Below are 25,926 nucleotides of genomic sequence, written 5' to 3'. Positions count from 1 at the left end.
AGGAGACTGAATAGTGACAGCCAAGGAAGATGGGGTTTCTTGAGGTAATGGTTGTACAACTCTGAATACACTCCAAACCACCGACTCTAAATGGGTGAATTGTACAGTATGCAAATTATATCTTAATACATCTATTTTTTTTTTTTTTTGAGACGGAGTTTCGCTCTTGTTTCCCAGGCTAGAGTGCAATGGCGCGATCTTGGCTCACTGCAGCCTCCGCCTCCTGGGTTCAAGCGATTCTCCTGCCTCAGCCTCCCAAGTAGCTGAGATTACAGGCATGTGCCACCACGCCCGGCTAATTTTGTATTTTTAGTAGAGATGGGGTTTCTCCATGTTGGTTAGGCTGGTGTCAAACTCCCGACCTCAGGTGATCCACCCGCCTTGGCCTCCCAAAATGCCGGGATTACAGGCGTGAGCACCATGCCCAGCCTTTTTTTTTTTCCTTTTTGAGACAGAATCTCATTCTGTTGTCCAAGCTAGAGTGCAAGGGCACCATCTTGGCTCACTGCAGCCTCCACCCCTGGGGTTCAAGAGATTCTCCTGCCTCAGCCTCCAGAGTAGCTGGAACTGCAGGCTTGCACCACTATGCCTGGCTAATTCTTGTATTTTTAGTAGGGACAGGGTTTCACCATATTGCCAGGCTGGCCTCAAACTCCTGACCTCAAGTGATCTGCCCGCCTCAGCCTACCAAAGTCTGGGACTGTATGCGTAAGCCACCGCACCCAACCTTAATCCATCCATTTTTAAAAAGAGAGGACACAGAGAGAAGAACAGGTCAGGTGGTATGAAACAAAAATCAACTTACATGATAAATTCATTGGGCTGACAGACAGTGGTAGCAACTCCTCCCAGGACAATCCAGGGGTTTAGTACTGTTTGGCCGCCCGTTACAGACGTTCCTGCTTCCTCAGCTGCGTCTTTAAAACCTTGGATAATCAGAGGCATCACTTTATCCCTTTCCTAGGGTTGAAAAAGGTACAAATAAAAAGTCAAAGAACTCTGTTGAAAACCCAGAAAAGAAGGTTTTTACACTTACAGTTTTTAAAAAGAACCATAAAATCCTAAAAGAAGTCCTGAAAGTTTAGACAGGACAAGTTGTTAACCAAAGCTAGGGGCCAGGCATAATTGCTCACACCTGTAATCCCAGCACTTTGGGAGGCCGAGGTGGGCAGAGAGCTTGAGCCCAGGAGTTTAAGACCAGCCTGGGCAACACAGCCAGACCCCTTCTCTACAAAACATGTAAAAATTGCTGGGTGACTGGGCGTGGTGGCTCACGCCTGTATTCCCAGCACTTTGGGAGGCCGAGGTGGGCAGATCACCTGAGGTCAGGAGTTCGAGACCAGCCTGGCCAACATGGTGAAACCCCGTCTCTACTAAAAAATACAAAAAACTAGCCGGGCGAGGTGGCGGGCGCCTGTAGTCCCAGCTACTCGGCAGGCTGAGGCAGGAGAATGGCGTAAACCCGGGAGGCGGAGCTTGCGGTGAGCTGAGATCCGGCCACTGCACTCCAGCCTGGGCGACAGAGCGAGACTCCGTCTCAAAAAAAAAAAAAAAAAAAAAAAAAAATTGCTGGGTGTGGTGGCATGTGCCTGTGGTCCCAGCTATTCTGGAGGCTAAGCTGGGAAGATGTCTTGAGCCCGGGAGGCTGAGGCTGCTGCAGTGAGCTCTCATCACACCACTGCACTCCAATCTGGGCAACAAAGGGAGATCCTGTCTCAAAAACAAACAAAAACAAAAGCTAGAAAATATTCCACATTGTAATCATTTTATGCAATGCTGGAAGATATTCTAGACAACATTGTAAATAAAGCCCAGACACCGACGCTGTGACTCAGTGCACAGGACCAGCCCTAGGTCTGATGATTGCTGGAAGCCAGTGTCCAGTGCTCCTTGAGAATCCCAACACTGGCTTCTTAAGCACAGGTCTCCTGCCCTGGAGTAGGCATCCATCCTACCAAGGATTGGCTGCAGGCTATGAGTAACACACACTGGCAGAGCTGTGCCAAGACCACCATGCACCACTGATGACCACAGCCCATGTTCGAGGGCAGGAAAGGGCCTACTGGAAACTCAAGTTTCTCTAAGGCAGGACAAACTGTTGGGGCTTTTTGGGACAAAAACAAGTGCCTGTCTATCTAAGCAGGAATTCATCTCTGGTTCAAAGAACAGGTTCAGGCAGCAAGGGCACAGAATGCTAGGCGATGACACAGAGGTGTGAGCACATGGTGGCCCTAGCCCCTGTTACCATCTACGTCCATGACATCCCCAGCCACAGCAGAGGGAGTACCCTCTAAGTGCCACGTGTCCCACATCTGTAAGGCTGTGCCTGATTCACACTGAGGCACCATTACTATGGATGAAACTTTATTTTAAAAAACACACAGGTTGGGCATGGTGGCTCATGCCTATAATCCCAGCACTTTGGGAGGCCGAGGTGGGCAGATCACCTGAGGTCAGGAGTTTGAGACCAGCCTGACCAACATGGTGAAACCCCATCTCTACTGAAAATACAAAAATTAGCCAGGCGTGGTAGCATGCAACTGTAATCCCAGCCACTCGGGAGGCTGAGGCAGGAGAATCGCTTGAACCTGGGAGGTGGAGGTTGCAGTGAGCTGCGATCGCGCCACTGTACTCCAGCCTGGGTGACAGAGTGAGACTCCGTCTCAAAAAAACAAAACACACACACAAATGTCTTCAGTCAGGCATGGTGTCTCATGCCTGCAATTCTAGCATTTTGGGATGCCAGGATGGGTGGATCACCTGAGGTCAGGAGTTCGAGAACAGCCTGGCCAATGTGGTGAAACTCCATCTCTAATAAAAATACAAAAAATTAGCCAGGTGTGTTGGTACGCGCCTGTAATCCCAGCTACTTGGGAAGCTGAGGCAGGAGAACTGCTTGAACCCAGGAAGTGGTTGTAGCGGAATGAGATTGCACCACTGTACTCTAGCCTGGGTGACAGAGCAAGACTCTCGTCTCAAAAAAAAAAAAAAGGCTTGGTTTCAGTCTACCAGGAAGAGAGAAAGGGAGCAGGTGGCAGAAGTGAAGAGATGAACAGGCCAGGCTCACTCATTTTAATTTACTGGTAACTGCCAAAAAGTGGAAAGCCAGAAGGAGTGCAGGGAGCCATATGGCCTGGGCTCCTCGTTTTCCAGATGGGAAACCAAGTCTAACCAAGGCCAGAGATGCCACCAGGACAACACTGACCAGACAGCAGCTGGGTGGCTCCTACTTACCCTGTCGGTCATTTTATTACTGACTCCAAGGAGCATCAGCATATTGTCACATTCCGTGACCCCCATTGCGTAGAGGTCACTGAGGACATTGGCACATGCTATCCTGCCCTGGGAAGAGAGGGAAACGTGAGAAAGGACAACCGGGAACTTTCCATCTGCAGAAACTGAGTGAGCCATGGAGCGGACTCCACAGAGAACTTGGGGACTTTCCAGGAGTGGCAGCTACTGGGATGGGGTCCTCAGTTTCTATGATTTGCAGACTGGCGACCTTTCCTGCATCACAGAGTCACCAGGCCATTTGTTTTTTCTCAGACATTCCTGTTACCGCCTCTTTCTTGTGCAGAACAAAGAATGTACCAGTTTTTCTCCATTCTAAATTTTAGAAGTCCTCAATTTATTTAGATGGGGAAGGGGTGTATGTGCAGGGAATGAGGAGAAGCAAGGTTAGAAATGACACTGTGGGGAAGAGCTACGGAGTAAAAAAGCCTGCAAACAACTCTCCTAAAGAAAAGCTGGAAACAGCTATGTATCCCAAACAGATTCTAAAAATGGCTGGCTTTAGTGGTTATAGAGAAGGAGACAGTCTTTGTGCACTTGGATTAAGAAATGTTTGCAGCTTAAGCTGGGTGTGATAGCTCACGCCTATAATCCCAGCAATTTGGGAGGCCGAATTAGGTGGATTACTTGAGGCCAGGAGTTAAAGACCAGCCTGGCCAACATGGCAAAACACTGTTCCTACTAAAAATTCAAAAATCAGCTGGGCATGGTGGCACACACCTGTAGTCCCAGCTATTTGGCAGGCTGAGGCATGAGAATCGCTTGAACCTGGGAGGTGGAGGTTGCAGTGAGCTGAGATCATGCCACTGCACTCTAGCCTGGGCAACAGAGCAAGACTCTGTCAATAAACAAACAAACAATAAGAAAACAAAAAACAAAAAAACTGTGTAGTTTCAAGGTTGTATGAGATAAACAGAAAAATCATCTTAAACAAATAAAAAAATACCCAGGGCTGAAGTCATATTGTTTTCAAAAAAAAAAAAAAAAGAGAAGCATTTCCCAGTAATGTCATTTTATTAGGAACTTTAAAATGCAATTCAACAGAAATGTGGTAATGAAGATTTTTTTATTGCCACTGGAGATTTAAAGTTAAGTTGCCCTTATCTAAAGTTTTATATTTTATAGATAGTAAAGAGAAAACACAAATTTTCCTTCTGACATAAGGATAATCAAACTCCCAAGTGTTATCATTTCCAATGGCTGTTTAATTGATTGCTTTATGTTTTCTTATACATTCCTGGAAGCCAGCAATGCAGCTCAACAACCGTCTGTGACTGCACTTTCAGTATCATCAAGCCAGTCCACAAGGTCAACAGGTGGTCTACAACTTGGACAAGCCAATTGCTAGTTAGGGGGCGGTGATTTAGTGCCCCTTCTGTTCTGGGTGCTCTCATTTTAGGAGACGCTGGAGAATACTGGATTCTGGTTTTAGCCATCCCTGCCACCTGGTCAGGTGGGACCTAGGCTGTGGCTTATCTGCCCAGTCTCAAGAGTATTGCTCCAAAGGAGAAAACAGATGGATGTGCAGAAGGAATACAGGTTTCCAATAATCTGGTATTTGCCACTGGTACCTGAGGGAGAACACTCCCCACGTGGCTGCCTCATGATAAAGTCCCTACAGTGTAGCCTGATCCCACTGTCCTTGCCACACACAAAGAACACCTGGCATTTTATAGCAAACCAGATATTCCCAGTCTCTCCACTGGCTCCTCCTGGGTGGGAGGGAATTGGGGTTAAAGGTTGGGTGGATCAAAGGGTGGCTGGCTGCAACTATGCAGTGAACAACTGGGGAACACAGCTCAGCAGTACATCATCAGTGGCTAGGAACTTTAACTCAGTGGTCATAAACCTACTACGCACAGCGGCACATCACACGGTGGTAGGTGTGCAGGTGGCTGGGTTGAGTGAATTAACCAGATATCAGAATTAATGTTTGAGACATCTAATTGTGATGAGATACTAGCTCCTTGATTTCTTGAAGGAAACATTTAGGATCAGTCCTATTACAGAGGACAGTAACATCCCCCGCCTAAAACACAGGGGTGATGGAAGTTACCAAAGTCAAAGACGGGACAGTGCAAGAAAGAAGAAAACGACAAAAGCTTTAGTCCATTGACACACTACTAAACAAGAGGTGTTCTTACGCACAGCATGTACTCAGGTGCAACAGCAGCAGAGGGCCTTCCCTGCTTCCTCTCTAATTGCTTTACGCCCAGTGCCATGTGTGGGCAGGGGACAGGCCTGACTTCAGCGACTGCAGGAGCCTGAGCAGGGTGGGGCAGTATAGTTGGGATGTAACAGAAATAAAACCAAAACCCCACAGATACATACAAAATCCCAGCCACAACCCAAACTAAACGAATAAGCCCTTCCAGTCACAAAAACACATCAGCTCATGCTTACCATCATGTAAGGGTCGTCTACGATCGGGTAAATGTAATCTGTGGTTTGAACCAAGGAAAGCCCACCGTGCCTCAAAGGAATGACACAAGTATCCATTCCAATGCCTGTGGAGATGGAAGTTATTAGCATCCAAAAATAAAACGGGAAAGCCATTTCATTTTATACCACCAGTACACTGAACAGGAAGAGCTCATAAGATACTTATGGAAACTGCAGGCTGCCAATGAAGCCATGTGTTTCCTATCAAGAAGCGTAACTGAAATAAACGTGAAACATATCCAGCTTAGGATGGAAAATACCAATGAAAATGTTACTCATCAAGATGCAACTCCAATATGGCACAGTTTTAAAACCTTAATGATGCCTTGAATAAAAATCTTTTTCACTGTATGATTTTTATTATATTATTTTACTGTATTACTGTAGCATGTGACTGGTACCATATGCAATTTCTTTGAAGATGAGAATCCTATAAATGGAGCTGGGGTTATCTTAATTATAGTTATTTTAAGTACATCTTTAGCCATTATCATATTGACCCATCAGAAAATCTGTAAAATATTTTTACACTGAAAAATGCTATTACTACTTTTACATTCTAGTTAAAATTGAAAATGACACACACAGATTAAATGAAAAGGACAAATCCCAATCGACAATTCCAATGAAATTTCCAATCAAGCATGTATACAAACACTCTGGCGTCTATGTCAGAGTAGTCAAGACTACCAGTAGTAGTCAAGATAAGCTACTCCTTGTCTTGGAGACAAGGCTGTACTCCTTTAAACATTACCTGTAACGCAGGCATTTTACAAACTCAGACTAGCATTCCCACCAAGAAAGCTGAACACAGTGAGCAGCCCTACACCCCTCAGAAGGACACTCTTCTGGCCTCTTCTGAGGACAGCTGTTCCTTGGTATCGTGGGGGACTGGTTCCAGGACTCCCACAGACACCAAAATCCACAGATGCTCAAAACCCCCTGATTTGAAATGTCCCAATATTTGCATATAACCTACGCACATCTTCTCACATACCTCCTGAAATCATCTCTAGATCACCTATGATACCTAATATCATGTAAATGCAATGTAAATATTTGTTATACTGTATTGTTTAGGGAATAATGACAAGACCAAAAAAAAAAAAGAATTCTGTACATGTTCAGACACAACCATCCATTTTTTTTTCCGCTGCATATTTTCAGTCTGTGGTTGGTTGAATCCCCCCATGAGGATTCCACAGACACAGAGGGGGCCGCTGTACTTCTACTTTGCAGTCCAACAGCCAAAAGCAGGGAAAAAGCCAGAATTAGGACAAAAGGAAAAAATTATGTGCTTGAATCTACCCTATAAATTCAGAATTTCTTTTTTTTTTTTGAGACGGAGTCTCGCTCTGTCGCCCAGGCTGGAGTGCAGTGGCCGGATCTCAGCTCACTGCAAGCTCCGCCTCCCGGGTTCCCGCCATTCTCCTGCCTCAGCCTCAACGTAGCTGGGACTACAGGCGCCCGCCACCTCGCCCGGCTAGTTTTTTTTGTATTTTTAGTAGAGACGGGGTTTCACTGTGTTAGCCAGGATGGTCTCGATCTCCCCACCTCGTGATCCGCCCGTCTCGGCCTCCCAAAGCGCTGGGACCACAGGCTTGAGCCACCGCGCCCGGCCCAAATTCAGAATTTCAAACAAGTATAAATCAAATTTGAATCGCACTAAAACGACCTTTAATACTCTGTGTAAGTGAAAGAGCCGGGAAGCACTGCCTCAGTCGGTCTCACCACAGCAGCAGACCTCACAGAGGCGGGTCATGGAGGCACCAGATCTTTCCTGCCGCAAAAATGAAATTGCACTGAATAAAAAGCCATAGGCTGTGAAGACTGGCTGATTTTTTTTTTTTTTTTTTTTTTGAGACGGAGTCTCGCTCTGTCACCCAGGCTGGAGTGCAGTGGCCGGATCTTAGCTCACAGCAAGCTCTGCCTCCCGGGTTTACACCATTCTCCTGCCTCAGCCTCCCAAGTAGCTGGGACTACAGGCGGCCGCCACCTCGCCCAGCTAGTTTTTTTGTATTTTTTAGTAGAGACGGGGTTTCACCGTGTTAGCCAGGATGGTCTCGATCTCCTGACCTCGAGATCCGCCCGTCTCGGACTCCCAAAGTGCTGGGATTACAGGCTTGAGCCACCGCGCCTGGCGACTGGCTGATTTTTTATTACACTAGATGACTAAGCAGAAACTCTTGCTGAAAGACCTCGCTTAGGGAATGGAGAACTGAAGCTCAGAATGGCAAGTTTCAACCATTTCAGGCACTGGATCAGTTTTCATTTGTCAGAGGAGAATGTGTGCGATAATTCACGTAAACAGCCCCTGGGCACAACCTCTCAGAAATTCCTCTCACCACACTCTTTAGCACCTTTATATAGAAGTACCACTCTTTAACTCAATGGATTCTCCCTAAATGGTAATTCCGACAACTGGTTATTCTGAGTATATTACTATTTACTTTGGAAAACAGTAAGAGGCAGTTTTCTTTCAGACTTCCATTTAAACTGGAGGACTACTGAAAGAGACACTAAATCCTTGCTGAATGACAGCGTTAAATGTTAATTTGAATAATCTTAAATTTCAATTAACTATATTTGATTTGTAAAGCACTTTATTTCTAAATTTAGCAGGTCCTTTGATCAGAGCAACTGGGGACTCTCGAGCACGACTGCAGGGCTGAAAAGCAGCTCCGTTATCCACGGTTTCTCTTTCACACCTGTGCCACCACAGTCTACTAGAATAGGGTCTAGTGCTGTCCAATGTGGTGTGGCACGCAGAGGGTTGGCTGCGTGCGCATCTGACAAAGAGGTGCTGTAAGTATACAACAGGCACCTGATTTTAAACACCTAGTACCAAAAACCAACACCTCATTATAATGTTTTATATACACATATTGAAAAGACATTTTTTCGGCCAGGCGCAGTGGCTCACGCCTGTAATGCCAGCACTATGGGAGGCTGAGGTGGGCGGATCATGAGGTCAGGAGATCGAGACCATGCTGGCTAACATGGTAAAACCCCGTCTCTACTAAAAATACAAAAAATTAGCCAGGTTTGGTGGCGGGCACCTGTAGTCCCAGCTACTCGGGAGGCTGAGGTGGGAGAATGGCCTGAACCCGAGAAGTGGAGCTTGCAGTGAGCCGAGATCGCACCACTGCACTCCAGCCTGGCCCACAGAGCGAGACTACATCTCAAAAAAAAAAAAAGACAAGACATTTTATTTTTATATATTGTGTTAAATAACATAGATTATAATTAATTCCACCTGATTCTTGTTATCAGGTTTTTAAAAATATGACGACTATAAATTTGAAAATTACACATGTGGTTTGCATTGATATTTTTGGACAGCACTGGTCTATAGTGATTGCTTTAGAAATCACCAACCACATTTCAAGGAAGGAAGAGAGAAGGGGTGAGCCTGAGATGCCCACAGGCCTTGAAAAACTAGGGTTTCAAATGGCAAGAGAGAGGGACGGTCCAGAGGGAAGGTGACTGGGAACAGAGGCAAATGCCGCAGGGTCGGGGAAGCGTTAAATACGAGACTGGGCAGTTTCGGTTTAATGACCAGGAGGCAATAGGCAATCCTGCTGGAAGGTTTTCAGCAATACTGACCTCCTCTATCAGAAAGACAACCCAAGGCATCATCACTGCCACCCACCCCCACCCGCCCGCACCCTCCCGGCAACAGCAGCAATCCTAACTTGATAGCTCTTAGGTACCAGGCAACAGATGTCTCAAGTTCTAAGGCACACTTCTTTTAACATTTCTTAGGATACATTTAGTAATTGTGTATACATTTAAAAGCTATTTTGGTTAACCCTTCAATTAACACCATTTCTGAAGCCAGATAACATGACATTCAATTAGAAAAAAGTTAAAAACATAAAGAGACTGGCCACGGGGGCTCACGCCTTTAATCCCAGCACTTTGGGAGGCCGAGGTGGGTGGATCACTTAGAGTCAGGAGTTCCAGAGCAACCTGGCCAACATGGTGAAACCCTATCTCTATTAAAAATACAAAAAAATTAGCTGGGTGTGGTGGTGCGTGCCTGTTATTCCAGCTACTTGGAGGGAGGTTGAGGCATGAGAATTGTCTGAACCTTGGAGGCAGAGGTTGCAGTGAGCTGAGAGTGTACCACTGTACTCAAACCTGGGTGATGGAGTTAGACTCTGTCTCAAGAAAAAAAAAAAAGTTAAAAACATATACAGCTGGGCGCAGTGGCTCACGCCTGTAATCCTAGCATTTTGGCAGGCTGAGGTGGGTGGATAATCTGAGCTCAGGAGTTTGAGACCAGCCTGGCCAACACGGTGAAACCCCATCTCTACTAAAAACACAAAAAAGTTTAGCCAGGCGTGGTGGCATGCGCCTGTAGTCCCAGCTACCTGGGAGGTGGAGGCAGGAGAACTGCTTGAACCCGGGAAGTGGAGGTTGCAGTGAGCCGAGATTGTGCCACTGCACTCCAGCCTGGGTGACAGAGTGAGACTTCATCTCAAAAAAAAAAAAAGGGACAAAAACCCCACATACATACCATATATACGTGTGTACAGAGTGTATACACATACATGTATTATGCATATAAGTACAGATATACATGGCACACCTACACACATTTTTGGTATAACAATGCAAAACAGTAATTTTTTTTTGTTTTTTTGAGGCAAGGTCTCCCTCTGTCACCTAGGCTGCAGTACAGTGGTGTGACCTCAGCTCACTGTAGCCTCTGCCTCCTGAGCTCAAGGGATTCTCCCAGCTCCTTGGGAGGCTGAGGTGGAACTACAGGCGCACAACAGCAGGCCCAGCTAACTTTTGTATTTTTAGTAGAGACAGGTTTCGCCACGTTGCCCAGGCTGGTCTTGAACTCCTGACCTCAAGTGATCCGCCCGCCTTGGCCTCCCAAAGTGCTGGGATTACAGGCATGAGCCACTGCACCCAACCCCAAACAGAAATTATTATTTTATAGATTAGGAAGCTGAGGCTCAGGAGGGCTGGGTGACATTCACGACGTAATATGAGTGACAGTATGTGACTGTGCCAGAGGAAGTTATAAATAGTAATTCTTACTTTATCCCGTAATGTTTTAATTTCATTGGTTTTCGAGCATTAAGTATTAATAGCTTTTTTTCTTGACAGTTATCTAACAGCTTCCTCAGTATATTCTGATTTCTCGACAGATAAGCCCACATCAAATCCTGCAGCCCATGTGGCATTTCTCCAAAATCCGACCATCCGCTGGGCGGCAGGAACTGTTTTCTTTTTTTTTTTGAGGCGGAGTCTCGCTCTGTCGCCCAGGCTGGAGTGCAGTGGCCGGATCTCAGCTCACTGCAAGCTCCGCCTCCCGGGTTCACGCCATTCTCCTGCCTCAGCCTCCCGAGTAGCTGGGACTACAGGCGCCCGTCGCCTCGCCCGGCTAGTTTTTTGTATTTTTTAGCAGAGACGGGGTTTCACCGTGTTAGCCAGGATGGTCTCGATCTCCTGACCTCGTGATCCGCCCGTCTCGGCTTCCCAAAGTGCTGGGATGACAGGCGTGAGACACCGCACCCGGCCGAGGAACTGTTTTCAAACTGAGCTCCTGAAAGTCCTGCAGGTCACCAGGGACTGGGGTGTAACATTTCTTCCCTTTCAACCAGAGCAAGTCTGCTTTTATCTGCTTTCTCTGTCTGGGAGGAAAGGAGGCCCCAGGCTCATAACCAGTGAACTTTACAAAATAATAGCCAAAAAGAAATGAAATGAAAACCTTGGCTGGGTGTGGTGGCTTACGCCTGTAATCCCAGCATTTTGGGAGGCTGAGGCAGGCGGATCCCCTGAGGTCAGGAGTTCGAGACCAGCCCAGCCAACACACTGAAACTCCGTCTCTACTAAAAAGACAAAAATCAGCCAGGTGTGGTGGCGGGCCCCTATAATCCCAGCTACTCAGGAGGTTGAGGCAGGAGAATCGCTTGAACCCGGGAGGCGGAGGTTGCAGTGAGCCAAGATCGCGCCACTGCACTCCAGCCTGGGCGACAGAGTGAGACTCCATTTCATTTTTTTTTTTTTTTTTTTTGAGATGGAGTCTCGCTCTGTCGCCGGGGCTGGAGTGCAGTGGCCGGATCTCAGCTCACTGCAAGCTCCGCCTCCCGGGTTCACGCCATTCTCCTGCCTCAGCCTCCCGAGTAGCTGGGACTACAGGCGCCCGCCACCTCGCCCGGCTAGTTTTTTGTATTTTTTAGTAGAGACGGGGTTTCACAGTGTTAGCCAGGATGGTCTCGATCTCCTGACCTCGTGATCCGCCCGTCTCGGCCTCCCAAAGTGCTGGGATTACAGGCTTGAGCCACCGCGCCCGGCCGAGACTCCATTTCAAAAAAAAAGCAAGAAAACTGAGCAAGTCACACAGTAATTACAGAACATCCAAACCTCCAAAACTATGCGTCGAACACAAGTGATCACAGTCTTGTACCATGTACTTAATAAACTGCACAAGAAACATGAATAAACGATACCCCAGGAGCCCAGAATCTGTCTCTAAGCTCCGTGTTTGGGAAAAGTGAAATCACTCATGACATCAGGAATTTAGCAAAGAAAAAGACATTGCCCTGGTTCCAGAAGACAAGCTGGGGTCAAGAACAGATCCATCCAGTCCTGGGTCTGGAGCCGTCCCACCTCCTCCCTGCAACACAATTTTCACCCAATGCATCCTGCAGACAACCCCAATGCTCTCCTGACACAGTCACTGCCATCCAAGTACAGTAAAAAAAGTTTTATTTATTAAAAAAGTTTTGTTACATTACAGTAAAAAAGTTGTCACTGTAATATAACAATCTCAATTGCATACTCCATAATTTACAAACTGTCAAGAGTACCCTCTTTATGCGTTTCAAGTACTTTCTCTATATAAGTTACAAGAACTTATATAGTAACATAGTTATCATTGATTGCTCTTCTAATCCTGCTCACAAAAACTCAAAAAAAATAAAAGGGGGGCACAATGTACACCATTTGGGTGATGGCCACACTAAAAGCCCAGTCTTCACCATTATGTAATATATTCACGTAACAAAACTGCATGTGTATTCCCCGAATCTATAAAAGCAAAAAAATTAATAAAAAATAAATAGGCAACATGGGAGGCGAGAAATCTGGTTTTTGACTCACTGATTGGATTGCAGACCATCAAACAAACACTGGGTTACCTACCAAGCCTTGGCATAACAGCTCCCAGAAACTGCTCATCTTCTTGGAAGTGGTTCTCTTGTAAAGATTCCAGCAATTTTTGCAGGACATCTTGGGGCACTTTGCAGCCTGTGCCCTTCAGTTCAGTGAATCTGGTTAGCCGGAAGCTTTTGTCCAATTCGTAACTTTCCGGGTTAAAGGACTCCCGCGTAGACATGGTTCTTGGGCCCCGCTCTATCACAGCTCAGCCCCTCCCCTCCCTCTGCGCGTTGGCTGGGTTCTTTATGGATCCACCTGGGTGTCACCAAAACACAAAGATGCCATGAAAAGAATTCCTACGGGAACCTGCCAGCAAATCAAGTGAATACATGACAGGGAAAAGTAAACGTGACAAGGGCTGAAATCATCAAGACCACTTATATTCATCACAGCAGAGCATATGACAAAACAGATCTTTTCATAAAGGGACGATGTCAGCACGGACATCTATCTACGCAAGACCTGACATCTGGACTGTGGTTTTAACTGTGGCAAGAGGGCCAGCCTGCAGGTTCACATGACACTGCGCCACCTTGAACAGCAAGTCCCAAAGGTTCTTCTAGGACTCAGCATTAGAACAGCACCTCTGGGCACTTCATATGTCAACCTGGAAGCACTGTGGTTTAGAAAGCGGCAGTCCTCACTAAAGTGACTTTTCTGGAAAATCTTTTGGTATCTTTTGCTTTATCATAAAGAAAAATGAAACGCTCAATACAAACTTGGCAGAAAAGGACATTAACGTAAATGCACTGGACAAAATTCTTCACGATGTTAAATCCTAATTTTAGAAAAACACGTTTTCCCTCTGAGCCCAAAGAATACACAACAAAAGGCTGGGCGTGGTGGCTCATGCCTATAATCCCGGCACTTTGGGAGATCAAGGTGGGTGGATCACTTCAAGTCAGGAGACCAGCCTGGGCAACATGGCGACACCCTGTCTCTACTAAAAGTACAAAAATTAGCCGAAGGTGGTGGTGTGCGCCTGTAATCCCAGCTACTTGGGAGGCTGAGGCAAGAGAATCGCTTGAACCTGGGAAGCAGAGGTTGCCGTGAGCTGAGATCGAGCCACTGCACTCCAGCCTGGGCAACAGACTCCGTCTCAAAAAAACAAACAAACAAATAAAATATACAATGCAATCCAAAACTAATAGGAGTCCTCTACAAAGGGCACAACTTAAAAACTGCAATGGCGGCCGGGCGCGGTGGCTCAAGCCTGTAATCCCAGCACTTTGGGAGGCCGAGACGGGCGGATCACGAGGTCAGGAGATCGAGACCATCCTGGCTAATACGGTGAAACCCCGTCTCTACTAAAAAATACAAAAAAAAACTAGCCGGGCGAGGTGGCGGGCGCCTGTAGTCCCAGCTACTCGGGAGGCTGAGGCGAGAGAATGGCGTAAACCCGGGAGGCGGAGCTTGCAGTGAGCTGAGATCCGGCCACTGCACTCCAGCCTGGGCGACAGAGCGAGACTCCGTCTCAAACAAACAAACAAACAAAAAACTGCAATGGCACTTTAACACAACAAGGTCTGTGTTCTTCAGGAGAATGCTTGAAAAGTTCTCTGAAGTTTTCATGCAGTGCTATTTCCTAGAAAGCAAACACGTAGCCCAGCAAACTAGTACACACATCACTGACAAAATATGCTACTCCTCATTATCATTTCATTGCAAAACCTTAACAATCAATTAAGCCATACTAAATCACCATCATTTCGGCCCTGTGTACCACCGTTAGGTTTCTGGAACAAGTACTCCTACATTTTTTAGCCTTTGGGGCTAAAGGAAAAAACAACATGTGTTCCTCGAGTTTACAAACCTCCAGACAGATACTTTATTGGGACTAGAATTACAGACACCCCAAGTTTTAAGGTCAGTTTCCCCTATAAAATTTATGATTAAGAACATAACTCCCATTTATAGAGTTTTCCATCCCTTGGGACGCACATCGCTCATATAAATCTCAAGAAACCCGAGTTTGGGCAGTAATCCAAACCGTCTTCACAAAAACACGGTTTGAGATGAGTAATGATTTCGGTGGGAAACGTAACAACTGAACAGGACTCAGCCTTCCAACACGATCCCAAGAAGCCTCCCTGCCCAAAAAGAGCAGGCGCTGGCCGCCAAGTGACAGAGAACAGAATTTTGAAGCCATCTTAAAGTTGGGGGAAAGTTTGAATACCACTTTGACTTGGAAGGCGTTTCAACAAAAACAACAAAGTCCTTTCCTCAAAAAAACACCTCGCATTTAACACAGCCTCACCCCTACCAGAAAAAAAAAAAAAAAAAGAGAAAGAAAGAAAAAATCCAACTCACGAGGCATCCAGTTATTTTCCTACCTCCCACCTGTATTCCTCTCCCGGCTCCCAAAAAGGTGGGGAGGAAAATTGTGGAGAGATCACTTCCTTTTAAAACACGATCTTCTCAGAGTTTTAAGGGGGGGGAGTTTAAAACACCTTGTATCAGGAGGGCGCTCAGATTTAAAATTAGAAATGGTCCGAAGGACACAAATCAGCCTCACATCCTAATGAAAAGGTACTAGATTCTTACATTTTTGGAGGGTATGGGAAGGAGGAGGCGTGCTGGGGGACATGTGCAGTGATTAAGGCACCAGGGGGATCCATTTGCATTAATAAGGGACGGTGTCCCGCGACCCCGCAGCCACATGTTTACGCCTTTAAAACAATGGCATGAATATTTAAAGCAACGTTTAGCCCTTTCCTTCCCGGGCACGTTTCCAGTTTGTTTTTTTTTTTTTCCTCCTCCAACGAGCGTGCGGAGCCGGGGAGCCGGTGAGCGGGGTGGGCCCAGCGCGCTGCCCCGCCAGCCCCGGACCTACCTCCCCGCCGGCCCCGCACAATGGGGCGCGCTCTCCAGGACGCCCGCGTTGGAGGCGGCCGGGGCGGGGAGCAGGGAGCCCGGGGACACCTTCGGGCTCAGGCCCTCGCCGCCGCCTCGGAAGGCCCAGCAGGCCCGGGCTGCGGGCGGGCGGCGGGGCGGAGGCGGCCGCTCGGGGCCTTGGCCGGGCCATCCCTGTTCGGGACGGCGGGAAGCGGCGGGAAGCGCGCGCGCAGCCCAGGAGCCGGGGAGGACGCCTGGACCCACCCGCCCCGGGTCGACGGGGCCCGCGCGGTGAGAGGGGGAGGCGGGGAGGCCCCGGAGGCGCCCGGGACCCCGGGCCGGCCGCTCCCGCCGCGCGCACGGGCCGCCGCCGTCGCCGCGCAAAAATGTCGGCGGGCGAAAAAATTAACCCCTGCGTGGCCGCCGCCGCCCTCCCCTCCGCTCCTCCCCGCCCTCCCTCCCTCCTTCCCCGGCCCCGCGCGGCGGCGGCGGCGGCGGCGCGGGCGGCGCTTCTTTTTTAAAGCGGCCCCACCAAGCCCGGCGCTGCCCCTCTCCAGGCAGGGCTGGCGGGGCCGGCGGCGCGCGGCTCCCCGGCGGTCCCGGGCGGCCCGGAGGGGGATTTGCAACGGCCGCCGCGGGCCTGCGGACCCGGATTCCCCTTTAAGCCTGCGCCTCCCCCCCGCGCCGGGCCCGCCGCTTACCGGCTCGCTTTGCGCCCTCCGCCTCCTCCCGAAAACGGGCCGCGGGCTGCTCCCACAATGCACCGGGCGCGGCCGGGCTCCCTTAAGCGTCGCCTGAATAAAAATGCCGCGCTCGGCGGCGGCGGCTGCGGCGGGGGCCCGGGCCCGCGCCTGAGCGCCGCGGGGGCTCGCCTGGCTCGGCGCGGCCCTGCGGGAGCCGGGCCGCCGCGCTCCCGCCGGCTGGGCGCGCGGGGGTCCTTTAAGGCCGGCCACCTCCCTTTAAGAGGCGGCCCGGGCTGCTGGGTGGTGGCGTGCGGCCCGGGAAGGGGGCGGGGGCGCCGTGCAGGCCCGAGCGCGGCAATGATTGGTCTCGGGGGAGGGGTGGGGGGTTGCAAACCCGAGGAGCGGTGGCATCCGTTGCATGATGCAAAAAAGGATTGATTTCAAAAGTTGCGAGTTGCATTGGCAGCCGCCCTTGGCGCCCGGGCCACCTTTTTCCCGGGCCCCGCGGCAAGGGCCGGGAACGCTTCCGCCACCTGGCCGGGTTCGACCGCGCGGCGCTCTGCGGGGCGCTGTACCTGCTCCCCGATTGCGCAGCGGAGCGTCCTGGAAGACAATGGCCAAGGGAACAATTTGCACAGGAGGCTAGGAGCCCAGCAAAAGCCGCCTGGGCGCCAGGGAGAGAGGTTTTTTGAAAACAAACGGCGCGTTAGATGCTTGGGGACTCCCAGCATCTGTCCTTCCTATTGTTTAGCTCGGCTCCGGAGTTCACGGGAGCCTCGTGAAATGTGGAGACGTCCTGCAAAGTTTCTTGAACACTTCATGTGCATGGTAGGAAGTCTAGGAAAAAGGTTTACGGTTCCCCCGCTGGTCGCATTGTTTGTCCTGCACATGTTCGAGCGAACATGGCAGCCGCAATTCTGGATGTGTTCGTATTGGCATCGAGCGGGGAGCTTCACGTCGTGAAATAACTTTTTTCCGGGCTTTCGAGTTTCTAAAGCATTGCTGATGAAAATAAAGCAAATGCTTTCAGATATCGTTTAGGGCTTCCCTCTAAAACAGCAGTGTGCAGGAATGCCGATCCAACTTTTCTAGGGAGTAGGTCAGCATTTTCCAAATGTATTTGGGAGCAGAAATGTTTTGGGTCACTGGACCTTACTTTACGTGGCACGGCAGGTTGGCACGTTACGCAGATGCGCTTTTCGTTCTTAACATTTCCGCTTGCCAGTTGCTCCGGGTTTTAATCTGGGGCTGGATGCAGAAGTGATGCTACCTCGAAGACAGGCTGCTCCTGTCTTTGTGTCCTTTCTTCATACCCTGCAGTAAGTTTGCAAAGAACGTGTTAGCCTGCATTCTTTTATTTATTTTTATTTATTTATTTATTTTGAGACCGAGTCCCGCTCTGTCGCCAGGCTGGAGTGCAGTGGCGCGATCTCGGCTAACTGCAACCTCCGCCTGCGGGGTTCAAGTGATTCTCCTGCTTCAGCCTCCCCAGTAGCTGGGATTACAGGCGCCCACCACTGGAGGATGGCTTCTCCCAGAGGGGAAGACAGGGTCACAGTTCTCATTAAGAGGGTATTATACCAGTCAAGCCCGGAGATGTACTTGAACTGAAAGCAAGGGGAATGCAGCCCAGGGAAAGGATTTGGTGTGATTTAGCTCGTAGGAAGGAGAGGAAGAAGGATAAGATGACCCCCAGGTTTCCAGTTTGCGGGGGTGAGGTGGGGGAGGGAATGAGGAGGGATGCTAATAATTGATCTAAGAAGTGCTGAAAGGCAAACAAGTTTCGAGGTGAGTTCGGCTTTGGAAAGGTTAAATCTCAGGTCTGCCGGATGGTGTGGGGGTGGGGCTCAGAGTTGCAAATCTCAGGTCTGCCGGATATTCCAGACCAAAGTTAATAGGCAAACAGGTCCGGAATTTGGGGCTCAGAGATGCAAATCTGGGTTCCATCAGCATGTCAATGGTGTTCGAAGCCTCCGTGATAGGTGAGATTAACCCCGGAGGGAGAGCTCAGGAAAAAAGTGAAAGCGACCTTGGACAGAAGTGGGAGACCTTGGACAGAGCTCGGCAGAACTAGGAAATCAAGTAGCTGGGCGGGACAGAGGCTGATCCCCGCTGTGTCGGTGGGAGGCCCCCATCCTCAGAACCAGCTCTTCCTCCCCGCCTCCACCCACCACGAGCTCACTGGGAAGCATTTCTCTGCCGCAAAGGCCCTGCCACAGATGCCTTGCTTCATCCAGGGCCACACTACAGCCTTGGCCCAGATCATCTGGCAGAGTCATGCGTCCTTTTCTTTGCCAGTGATGAAAACTTCTTCGTTGGGTACTGCTTTGAGCTAGTCCTATGCTCCCCCCAACTCCCGGGCTCACCAGAACCCCATTCTAGGGAGCCATCCCCGTTTTATTCTCAGGCTCTGCTGGTTCCGTCCGAGAGATGGTTCTCCTGGGTTGCAATGCCTGACTGGGGCTTATTAAAAATACCAGTTTACCGCTGAGCAGGGTAGCTCATGCCTGTAACCCCAGGGCTTTGGGAGGCCAGGGCAGGAGGATCACTTGAGACCAGGAGGTTGAGACCAGCCTGGGCAACATAATGAAACCGCGTCTCTACAGAAAATTTTAAAAGTAGCCACGTGTGATGGCACCTGCCTATAGTTCTACCTACCTGAGAGGCCGAGGTAGATCATTTTGAACCCAGTAGTTCAAGGCTACATTGAGCTGTGATCACACCACTACACTCTAGCCTGAGTAACATACAAGACCCTGTCTCAAACAAAGCAGAGCAAAACAAAAAGAACTAATTTACCAGCCTCACTCGAAAGATTACAGCTAGCAGATACAATGGGTTGAATTTTGTCCCTCACGAAAGGTGTGTTGAAACCCTGACTGGCCCCCATACCTGTGAATGTGGCCTTACTTGGAAATAAAATATTTGCAGATTTAATCAAGGTAAGATGAAGTCATACTCAATTGTGATATGCCGTAAATCCTACGGCCCATGTTCTTAGAAGAACAGGAATATTTGGGCTAGGCGAGGTGGCTTATGCCTGTAATCTCAGCACTTTGCCGGGCCGAGGTGGGCAGATCACTTGAGGCCAGGAGTTTGAGACCAGCTTGGCCAACATGGTGAAACAAAAATTAGCTGGGCGTGGCGGCACACGCCTGTAATCCCAGCTTCTCAAGAGGCTGAGGCAGGAGAATTGATTGAACCCAGGAGGCGGAGGTTGCAGTGAGCTGGGATCATGCCACTGCACTCCAGCCTGGGTTACAGAGCAAGATGTCTCAAAAAAAAAAAAAGAAAGAAAGAAAGAAAGAAAAGAAAAGGAAGATTTGGGGACAGCGACACAGAAGGGACCCAGGGAAGATGGCCATGCATGTGAAGACCGAGACAGGTTGGAGCAATGCAGCTGCAAGCTACAGCAGAGGTTGCTGTCAGCACCAGAAGCTGGGAGAGGCAAGGAGGAATTCTTCCCTAGAGCCTTCGGAGGGAGCGTAGCCCTGCTGACACCTTGGCTTCCCACTAACAGCCTCCAGGATTTAAACTCCCCAGCTTGCGGTCCTTTGTTATGGCAGCCGTGGGAAAAGACCAGCAGGTCGGAGGTGTATGTGGTAGGGAAGGGATGCTAAGAATCCCCATTTTTCCAGGCTCCCTGGCTGATTCTGATGCTTTTGAAGAACACTGACCTAAGAATTCCACTTCCTCTGAAACCCAGAGGGACTAAAGGCTGCCTGTTCTGTACCCCACATGCTGCTCACCCCAAAGCAGCAAAGCAGCTCCAGTGACATCACCTTCCTGTCACCTGCCCTTCTCATTCAGGGCTCATGCCGTCCAGCACTGCCACCGTCTGCTGCCAGAAGTGTCACTCCCCTGTATGGTTTGAATTATGCCCATTCAAAAGTGGCCCCTGCTCTGTCATCCCGGGGGATGGAGAGGGTCCATTCTCAGGAATGGCACGTGCTAGATGATGGATGTGAACATCTGATGACCTTGACCTTAACTCCACTTTAGACACCCATTCTCATGGCCGTGCTGTGAACCTTCTCTACCCTCGAAATCTTTCATTTTTGATTCGTTTAGAGATGAGCTCTCATTATGTTGCCCAAGCTGGTCTCCAACCTCTGGGCTCAAGCAATCCTCCCACCTCAGCCTCCTGAGTAGCTGGGATTACTACATGCTTAGCTAACCCTGAAAATCTTAAACACCAACACCCTCTCCCCCTTCCCTGAGTCCTCTCCTTTCTTTACATCTGACACCCACACTCTAACTTCATGAGGGCCGCCAGTCTCCTGAAGTGGTTCATTTTCATTCTGTTCAGCTTGGACCCCCTGAGGTTAGTTCTGCAGCCTCATCTCCCCTCAACCCTCTTCATTGACCATTTTCCCCCCCAAATGTCCAAACTTAAGCCCCTCTACCTGCCTTCCTTGTCCTTCCACTGGGCTGGAGAAAACTCAGAACTTAGACATCCTGCCATGATGAGCATGTCATTCCCCAGTGCCAGCCGGTCTTTTCTGACAGCTCAAAAATCCTTGAGTATGTTATTCCTGATGTTCATTATTCTCCCCAAGGGCTGGTTCACACTTTGCTGCCTTCGAGAGCAGATGCACCTTACAGAAAAAATTCATGTCCTCAGAGGAAACCCTGTAATTCCCACACCTTTCCCTGGCCCTACTATACTCCTCTGACCTCCAGGGTCAGTGTCTCAGAGACAGGACTGCCCTCTGTCTGTCCCAGGCTGGTCCCTGCCTGTACCCTGACTTCCACCTCTCTAAAAATAGCTAACCTTTGTTGAGGATTCACTACATACCCCACTGCACAGTGTTTTAAAGCATTGACTCAGAATTCTCCCCATTCTGAGGTAGGTACTACTATATGTTTTCCTTTCATGGAGATGGGAACCAGGGTTCAGGCTAAATAAGTAATTTATCCAAGGTCACTGTCTTAGTTTGGGCTCCCCCAAAGTAGACCTGGAGACAAGGATTAGGGCTAAGGAAGTTAGTTAACTTAGGAGGTGATCCTAGGAAACATAAGGAGGAAATGGAAGGGAGAAAGCCGGAAGGAATGTTAAAGAGTGGCTTACTGCCGCGATCACCTGGGACTCCACCCTGTTGAGGCTGATCTGAGAAACGGTATGGAACACCCCCTGGGGCAGGCAGACGAATGACACACTCCAGTATGCCTATGTCCCAATCCCCAGAGCCTGTGACTATGTTATGTTACAAGGCAAAGAGGAATTTCAGTTGCAGATGGAATTGAATGCACTGATCAGAGCCAAGTGTTGTAGCTCATGCCTCTACTCCCTGCTACTCAGGAGGCTGAGGCTGGCAGATTATTTGAGCCCAGGAATTCAAGGACGCAGTGAGGTATGATTGCACCACTGCACTCCAGCCTGGGTGACAGAGACGCTGTCTCTTAAAATAATTAAAGAAAAATTTGCTCATCATTTGAGCTTAAAATAGGGTGGTTATCTTAGATAATCTAGGTGGATCCAAGGTAATCACAAGCCTTCTGAAAAGCAGAAGAGGGAATAGAGAGACGGAGAGATGGGAGCGTGAGAAGGAATTAGGCTGACATTGCTGGCTTTGAAGATGGAGGAAGGGGCCACAAACTGAGGAAAACAGGTGCCGCCTAGAATATTGAAAAGACAAGGAAGCAGGTTCTCCTCTAAAGCCTCTAGAAGAGAGTACATCTAGCTGATACCTTGATCTTAGCTTAATGAGATCCATGTCAGACTTCTGGTGCACAGAACTTCAGATCATAATTCAAGCTGTTACAGGAAAGGGGCTGTGATCCAGACCCCAAGAGAGGAATCTTGGATCTCACAGAAGAAATAATTCAGGGTGAGCCGGGCGCGGTGGCACGCGCCTATAATCCCATCACTTTGGGAGGCCAAGGCGAGTGGATCACCTGAGGTCGGGAGTTCGAGACCAGCCTGACCAACATGGTGAATTCCTGTCTCTACTGAAAATACAAAAATTAGCCAGGTGTAGTGGCGGGTGCCTGTAATCCCAGTACTCGGGAGGCAGAGGGAGGAGAATCGCTTGAATCCAGGAGGTGGAGGTTGCAGTGAACCAAGATCGCGACACTGCACTCCAGCCTGGGTGACAGAGCGAGACTCCATCTCAAAAAAAAAAAAAAGAAAGAAAGAAAGAAAGAATCAATTCAGGGCAAGTCCACAGTGCAAAGCAAAAGAGCAAAAGCAAGTTTATTTTATTTTATTTGTGTATTTTTTCAAAACGAGTTTATTAAGCGAGTAAAGGAGTAGAAGAATGGCTACTCCATACACAGAACAGACTTGGGGGCTGCTGGTGGCCCATTTTTATGGTTCTTTCTGGATGATATGCTAAACAAGGGGTGGATTATTCGTGTCTCCCTTTTCAGACCATATAGGGTAACTTCCTGTATTGCCGTGACATTTGTAAACTGTCATGGCGCTGGTGGGAGTGTAGCAGTGAGGACAACCAGAGGTCACTCTCGTCACCATCTTGGTTTTGGTGGATTTGGGCTGGCTTCTCTATTGCAACCTGTTTTATCAGCAAGATCTTTATGGCCTGTATCTTGTGCTGACCTCCTATCTCATCCTGTGACTTTGAACGCCTTAACCATCTGGGAATGCAGCCCACTAGGTCTTAGCCTCATTTTACCCAGCTCCCATTCAAGATGGAGTTGATCGGATTCAAATGCCTCTGACAAAGCCACAATGTTTGTGATCATTTGTCACAACAGCAATAGCAACAAATCTGTCCCCTTAAACTCATGCTACTGGCAGGAAAAGAAGCCATGGCTTTATCCACTGACTCCTGTCCTTTGGTGGTTAAGGGTTGTCCCTGCATGTTAACTCCCCAGAACTCCCTGCATGTCCTCTCACTGGACTGGACAGGACTTAGAACTACAGGGCCAGCAGAGCTGCCCTGGAGTGCTGGGCAGGCAGGTGATTGAGGTGGGATACTGTCAGCGGGCTGGCCCCTGCAGCTTCAGGTAAGGTCAGTGAGTCAGATGTCAATGGCGCAGGCAGTGCTACCACATTTCCCAGCTGTAAGTAGTAAAGCCAGGATTTGAGCTTGGGCTACGTCTGGAGCCCATGCACCCAGCCTCCAGCATTCGCTATTCCCACTCTTCCGCTTGAAATTTTCAGGCAGGGCGCAGTGGCTCACGCCTGTAATCCCAGCACTTTGGGAGGCTGAGGCAGGTGGATCACCTGAGGTCAGGAGTTCAAGACCAGCCTGGTCAACATGGCAAAACCCCGTCTCTACTAAAAATACAAAAAAAAATAAGCTGGGTGTGGTGGCAGGTGCCTGTAATCCCAGCTACTCGGGAGGCTGAGACAGGACAATCACTTGAACCCAGGAGGTGGAGGTAGCAGTGAGTCGAGATCATGCCAGTGCACTCCAGCCTAGGCGACAGAGTGAGACTCCATCAAAAAAAAAAAAAAAAAAGGAAAAGAAAAGAAATTAGCCAGGCTGGTGGGCACCTATAATCCCAGCTACTGGCGAGGCTGAGGCAAGAGAATTCTTGAACCTGGGAGGCGGAGGCTGCAATGAACCAAGATCACGCCAATCCACTCCAGCTGGGGTGACAGAGCAAGACTCCATCTCAAACACACACACACACACACGCACGCACACACACACACGCACACACAATTAAAATTTTTATCACCTGTTTCTTTATACTTTTTTTTTTTTTTTTTTGAGATGGAGTCTCACTCTGTTGCCCAGACTGGAGTGCAGTGGCACGATCTCGGCTCACTGTAACCTCCACCTACCGGATTCAAGCAATTCTCTGCCTCAGCCTCCCGAGTAGTTGGGATTACAGGCGCCTGCCACCATGCCTGGATTATTATTATTTTTTTTTTTTTTAATTTTTAATAGAGATGGGGTTTCACCATTCTTGGCCAGACTAGTCTTGAACTCCAGACCTCATGATTCACCTACCTCAGCCTCCCAAAGTGCTGAGATTACTGGCGTGAGCCACTGCGCCCGGCCACACCTGGCTAATTTTTGTATTTTTAGTACAGCCTGGGTTTCACTGTGTTGGCCAGGCCGGTCTACAATTCCTGACCTCATGATCCACCTGCCTCGGCCTCCCAAAGTGCTGGGATACAGGCGTGAGCCACTATGCCTGGCCTCTTTTTACTTTTTAAAATGGGGCCACTTGAACTCTTAAGATGACATGTGGTCACATCCACTTTCTAGTGGACAACACTGCCTTAAAGGATTCGCGGTCCCCAGAGCCCCAGACACAGGTACTTACATGAGTATTCCACAAACACTTCATATTCAGCATGTTGCAGACCAAAATAAATATTTTCCTTCCCACTCTCCGCCTCCCATCACTCCCCACTATGTACTCTCTTGGCTTCTGGACAATCTCCTGTGTTGCACGTGCTGGAACCCTGGCCCTTATACTCAACTCCTCCCTCTCTTTCCAGTCCCTATTCCGAGTCAATTCTACCACCTTGATATTCCCCATCTGTCATCCCCACTGTTGTGAACTTAGCCTCATTTACAGTTTCTTGCTGTTTTGCTCATTTCCATCAGCCCAAAGTGCTCCATGTGGCTGGAATGACATTTATCAAAGGCAAACCTGATCATGTCCTTTCCTTGCTTAAAACCGCGCAATAGCTCCCATCGCCTGTGGCTCCATTTCTCAAAGTCTGGTCTTCATTCGTGGGTGTGCATGGATGAGTTAAGTAGGACATGGAAGAATATTTTATTTTTGTAGTTAGGGGTATTCATTTCAACACCCACTAGAAGGATTTAACTGAAACATAAAACCTGTGATTTCATGGACATTATTGTTCAGAACAAAAGTGAGTCAATTTAAATAAAAGTTTAAAGAAACAATAGCATAGGCTAAAGTAATAGCACTGACCAAGTAAATAATAGCTACAGGATAAATTTCAGACTCCTTAATATGGTAAAAAACAAACCAAACAAAAAAAAAAACTCTTTGTAACCAAGCCTCCTCCCTCTCTCCCTCCCTCCTTCTCTCCCTCCCTCCCTCCCTCCCTCCTTTCCTTCCTTCCTTCCTTCCTTCCTTCCTTCCTTCCTTCCTTCCTTCCTTCCTTCCTTCTTTCCTTCCTTCTTTCCTTTCTCTCTTTCCCTCTCCCCTCCCCTCCCCTCCTTTCCTTTTTGGCAAGTCTCACTCTGTTACCCAGGTTGGAATGTCGTGGCATGATCTCAGCTCACTGCAACCTCCGCCTCCTGGGTCCAAGCAATTCTCCTGCCTCAGTCTCCCGAGTAGCTGAGATTACAGATGCCCACCACCACGCCTGGCTAATTTTCATATTTTTAGTAGAGACAGGGTTTAGCCATGTTGGCCAGGCTGGTCTCAAACTCCTGACCTCAGGTGATCCGCCCGCCTTGGCCTCCCAAAGTGCTGGGATTACAGGCATGAGCCACCGTGCCTGGCCTACTTTTCTTTATTTTTTGAGACAGGGTCTGGCTCTGTCACCCAGGTCGGAATGCAGTGGTGTCACCATATAGCTCACTACAGCCTTAAA

At 48.9% G+C, this 25,926-nt stretch overlaps 1 protein-coding gene across 4 annotated transcripts in view; it reads right to left on the bottom strand.

The window, feature by feature from the left end:
- Positions 1–16,748, bottom strand: part of SEPHS1 (selenophosphate synthetase 1) — a 31,644-nt gene extending 14,896 nt beyond the window's left edge. The window contains exons 1-5 of one of the 4 annotated variants that reach the window (XM_033208345.1): positions 16,449–16,748; positions 12,898–13,167; positions 5,695–5,798; positions 3,235–3,342; positions 806–960 (exon numbers count right to left, since the gene is read on the bottom strand). In XM_033208345.1, coding sequence (XP_033064236.1) covers positions 806–960; positions 3,235–3,342; positions 5,695–5,798; positions 12,898–13,090 — 560 coding nt within the window. In that variant the 5' untranslated portion in view covers positions 13,091–13,167; positions 16,449–16,748. Of the gene's footprint in view, positions 1–805; positions 961–3,234; positions 3,343–5,694; positions 5,799–12,897; positions 13,864–15,745; positions 15,883–16,448 lie in introns of those variants that run through there. The other 3 variants (XM_033208346.1, XM_033208348.1, XM_033208347.1) reach the window with 3 other exon arrangements.
- Between the last annotated feature and the right edge of the window lie 9,178 nt (positions 16,749–25,926).

Source organism: Trachypithecus francoisi, unplaced genomic scaffold (assembly GCF_009764315.1).
Source record: "Trachypithecus francoisi isolate TF-2019V2 unplaced genomic scaffold, Tfra_2.0 Lachesis_group9, whole genome shotgun sequence".
NCBI lineage: Eukaryota > Metazoa > Chordata > Mammalia > Primates > Cercopithecidae > Trachypithecus > Trachypithecus francoisi.
The sequence above is the reverse complement of the archived record's forward strand: the minus strand, read 5'-3'. Positions and strand labels throughout refer to the sequence as shown.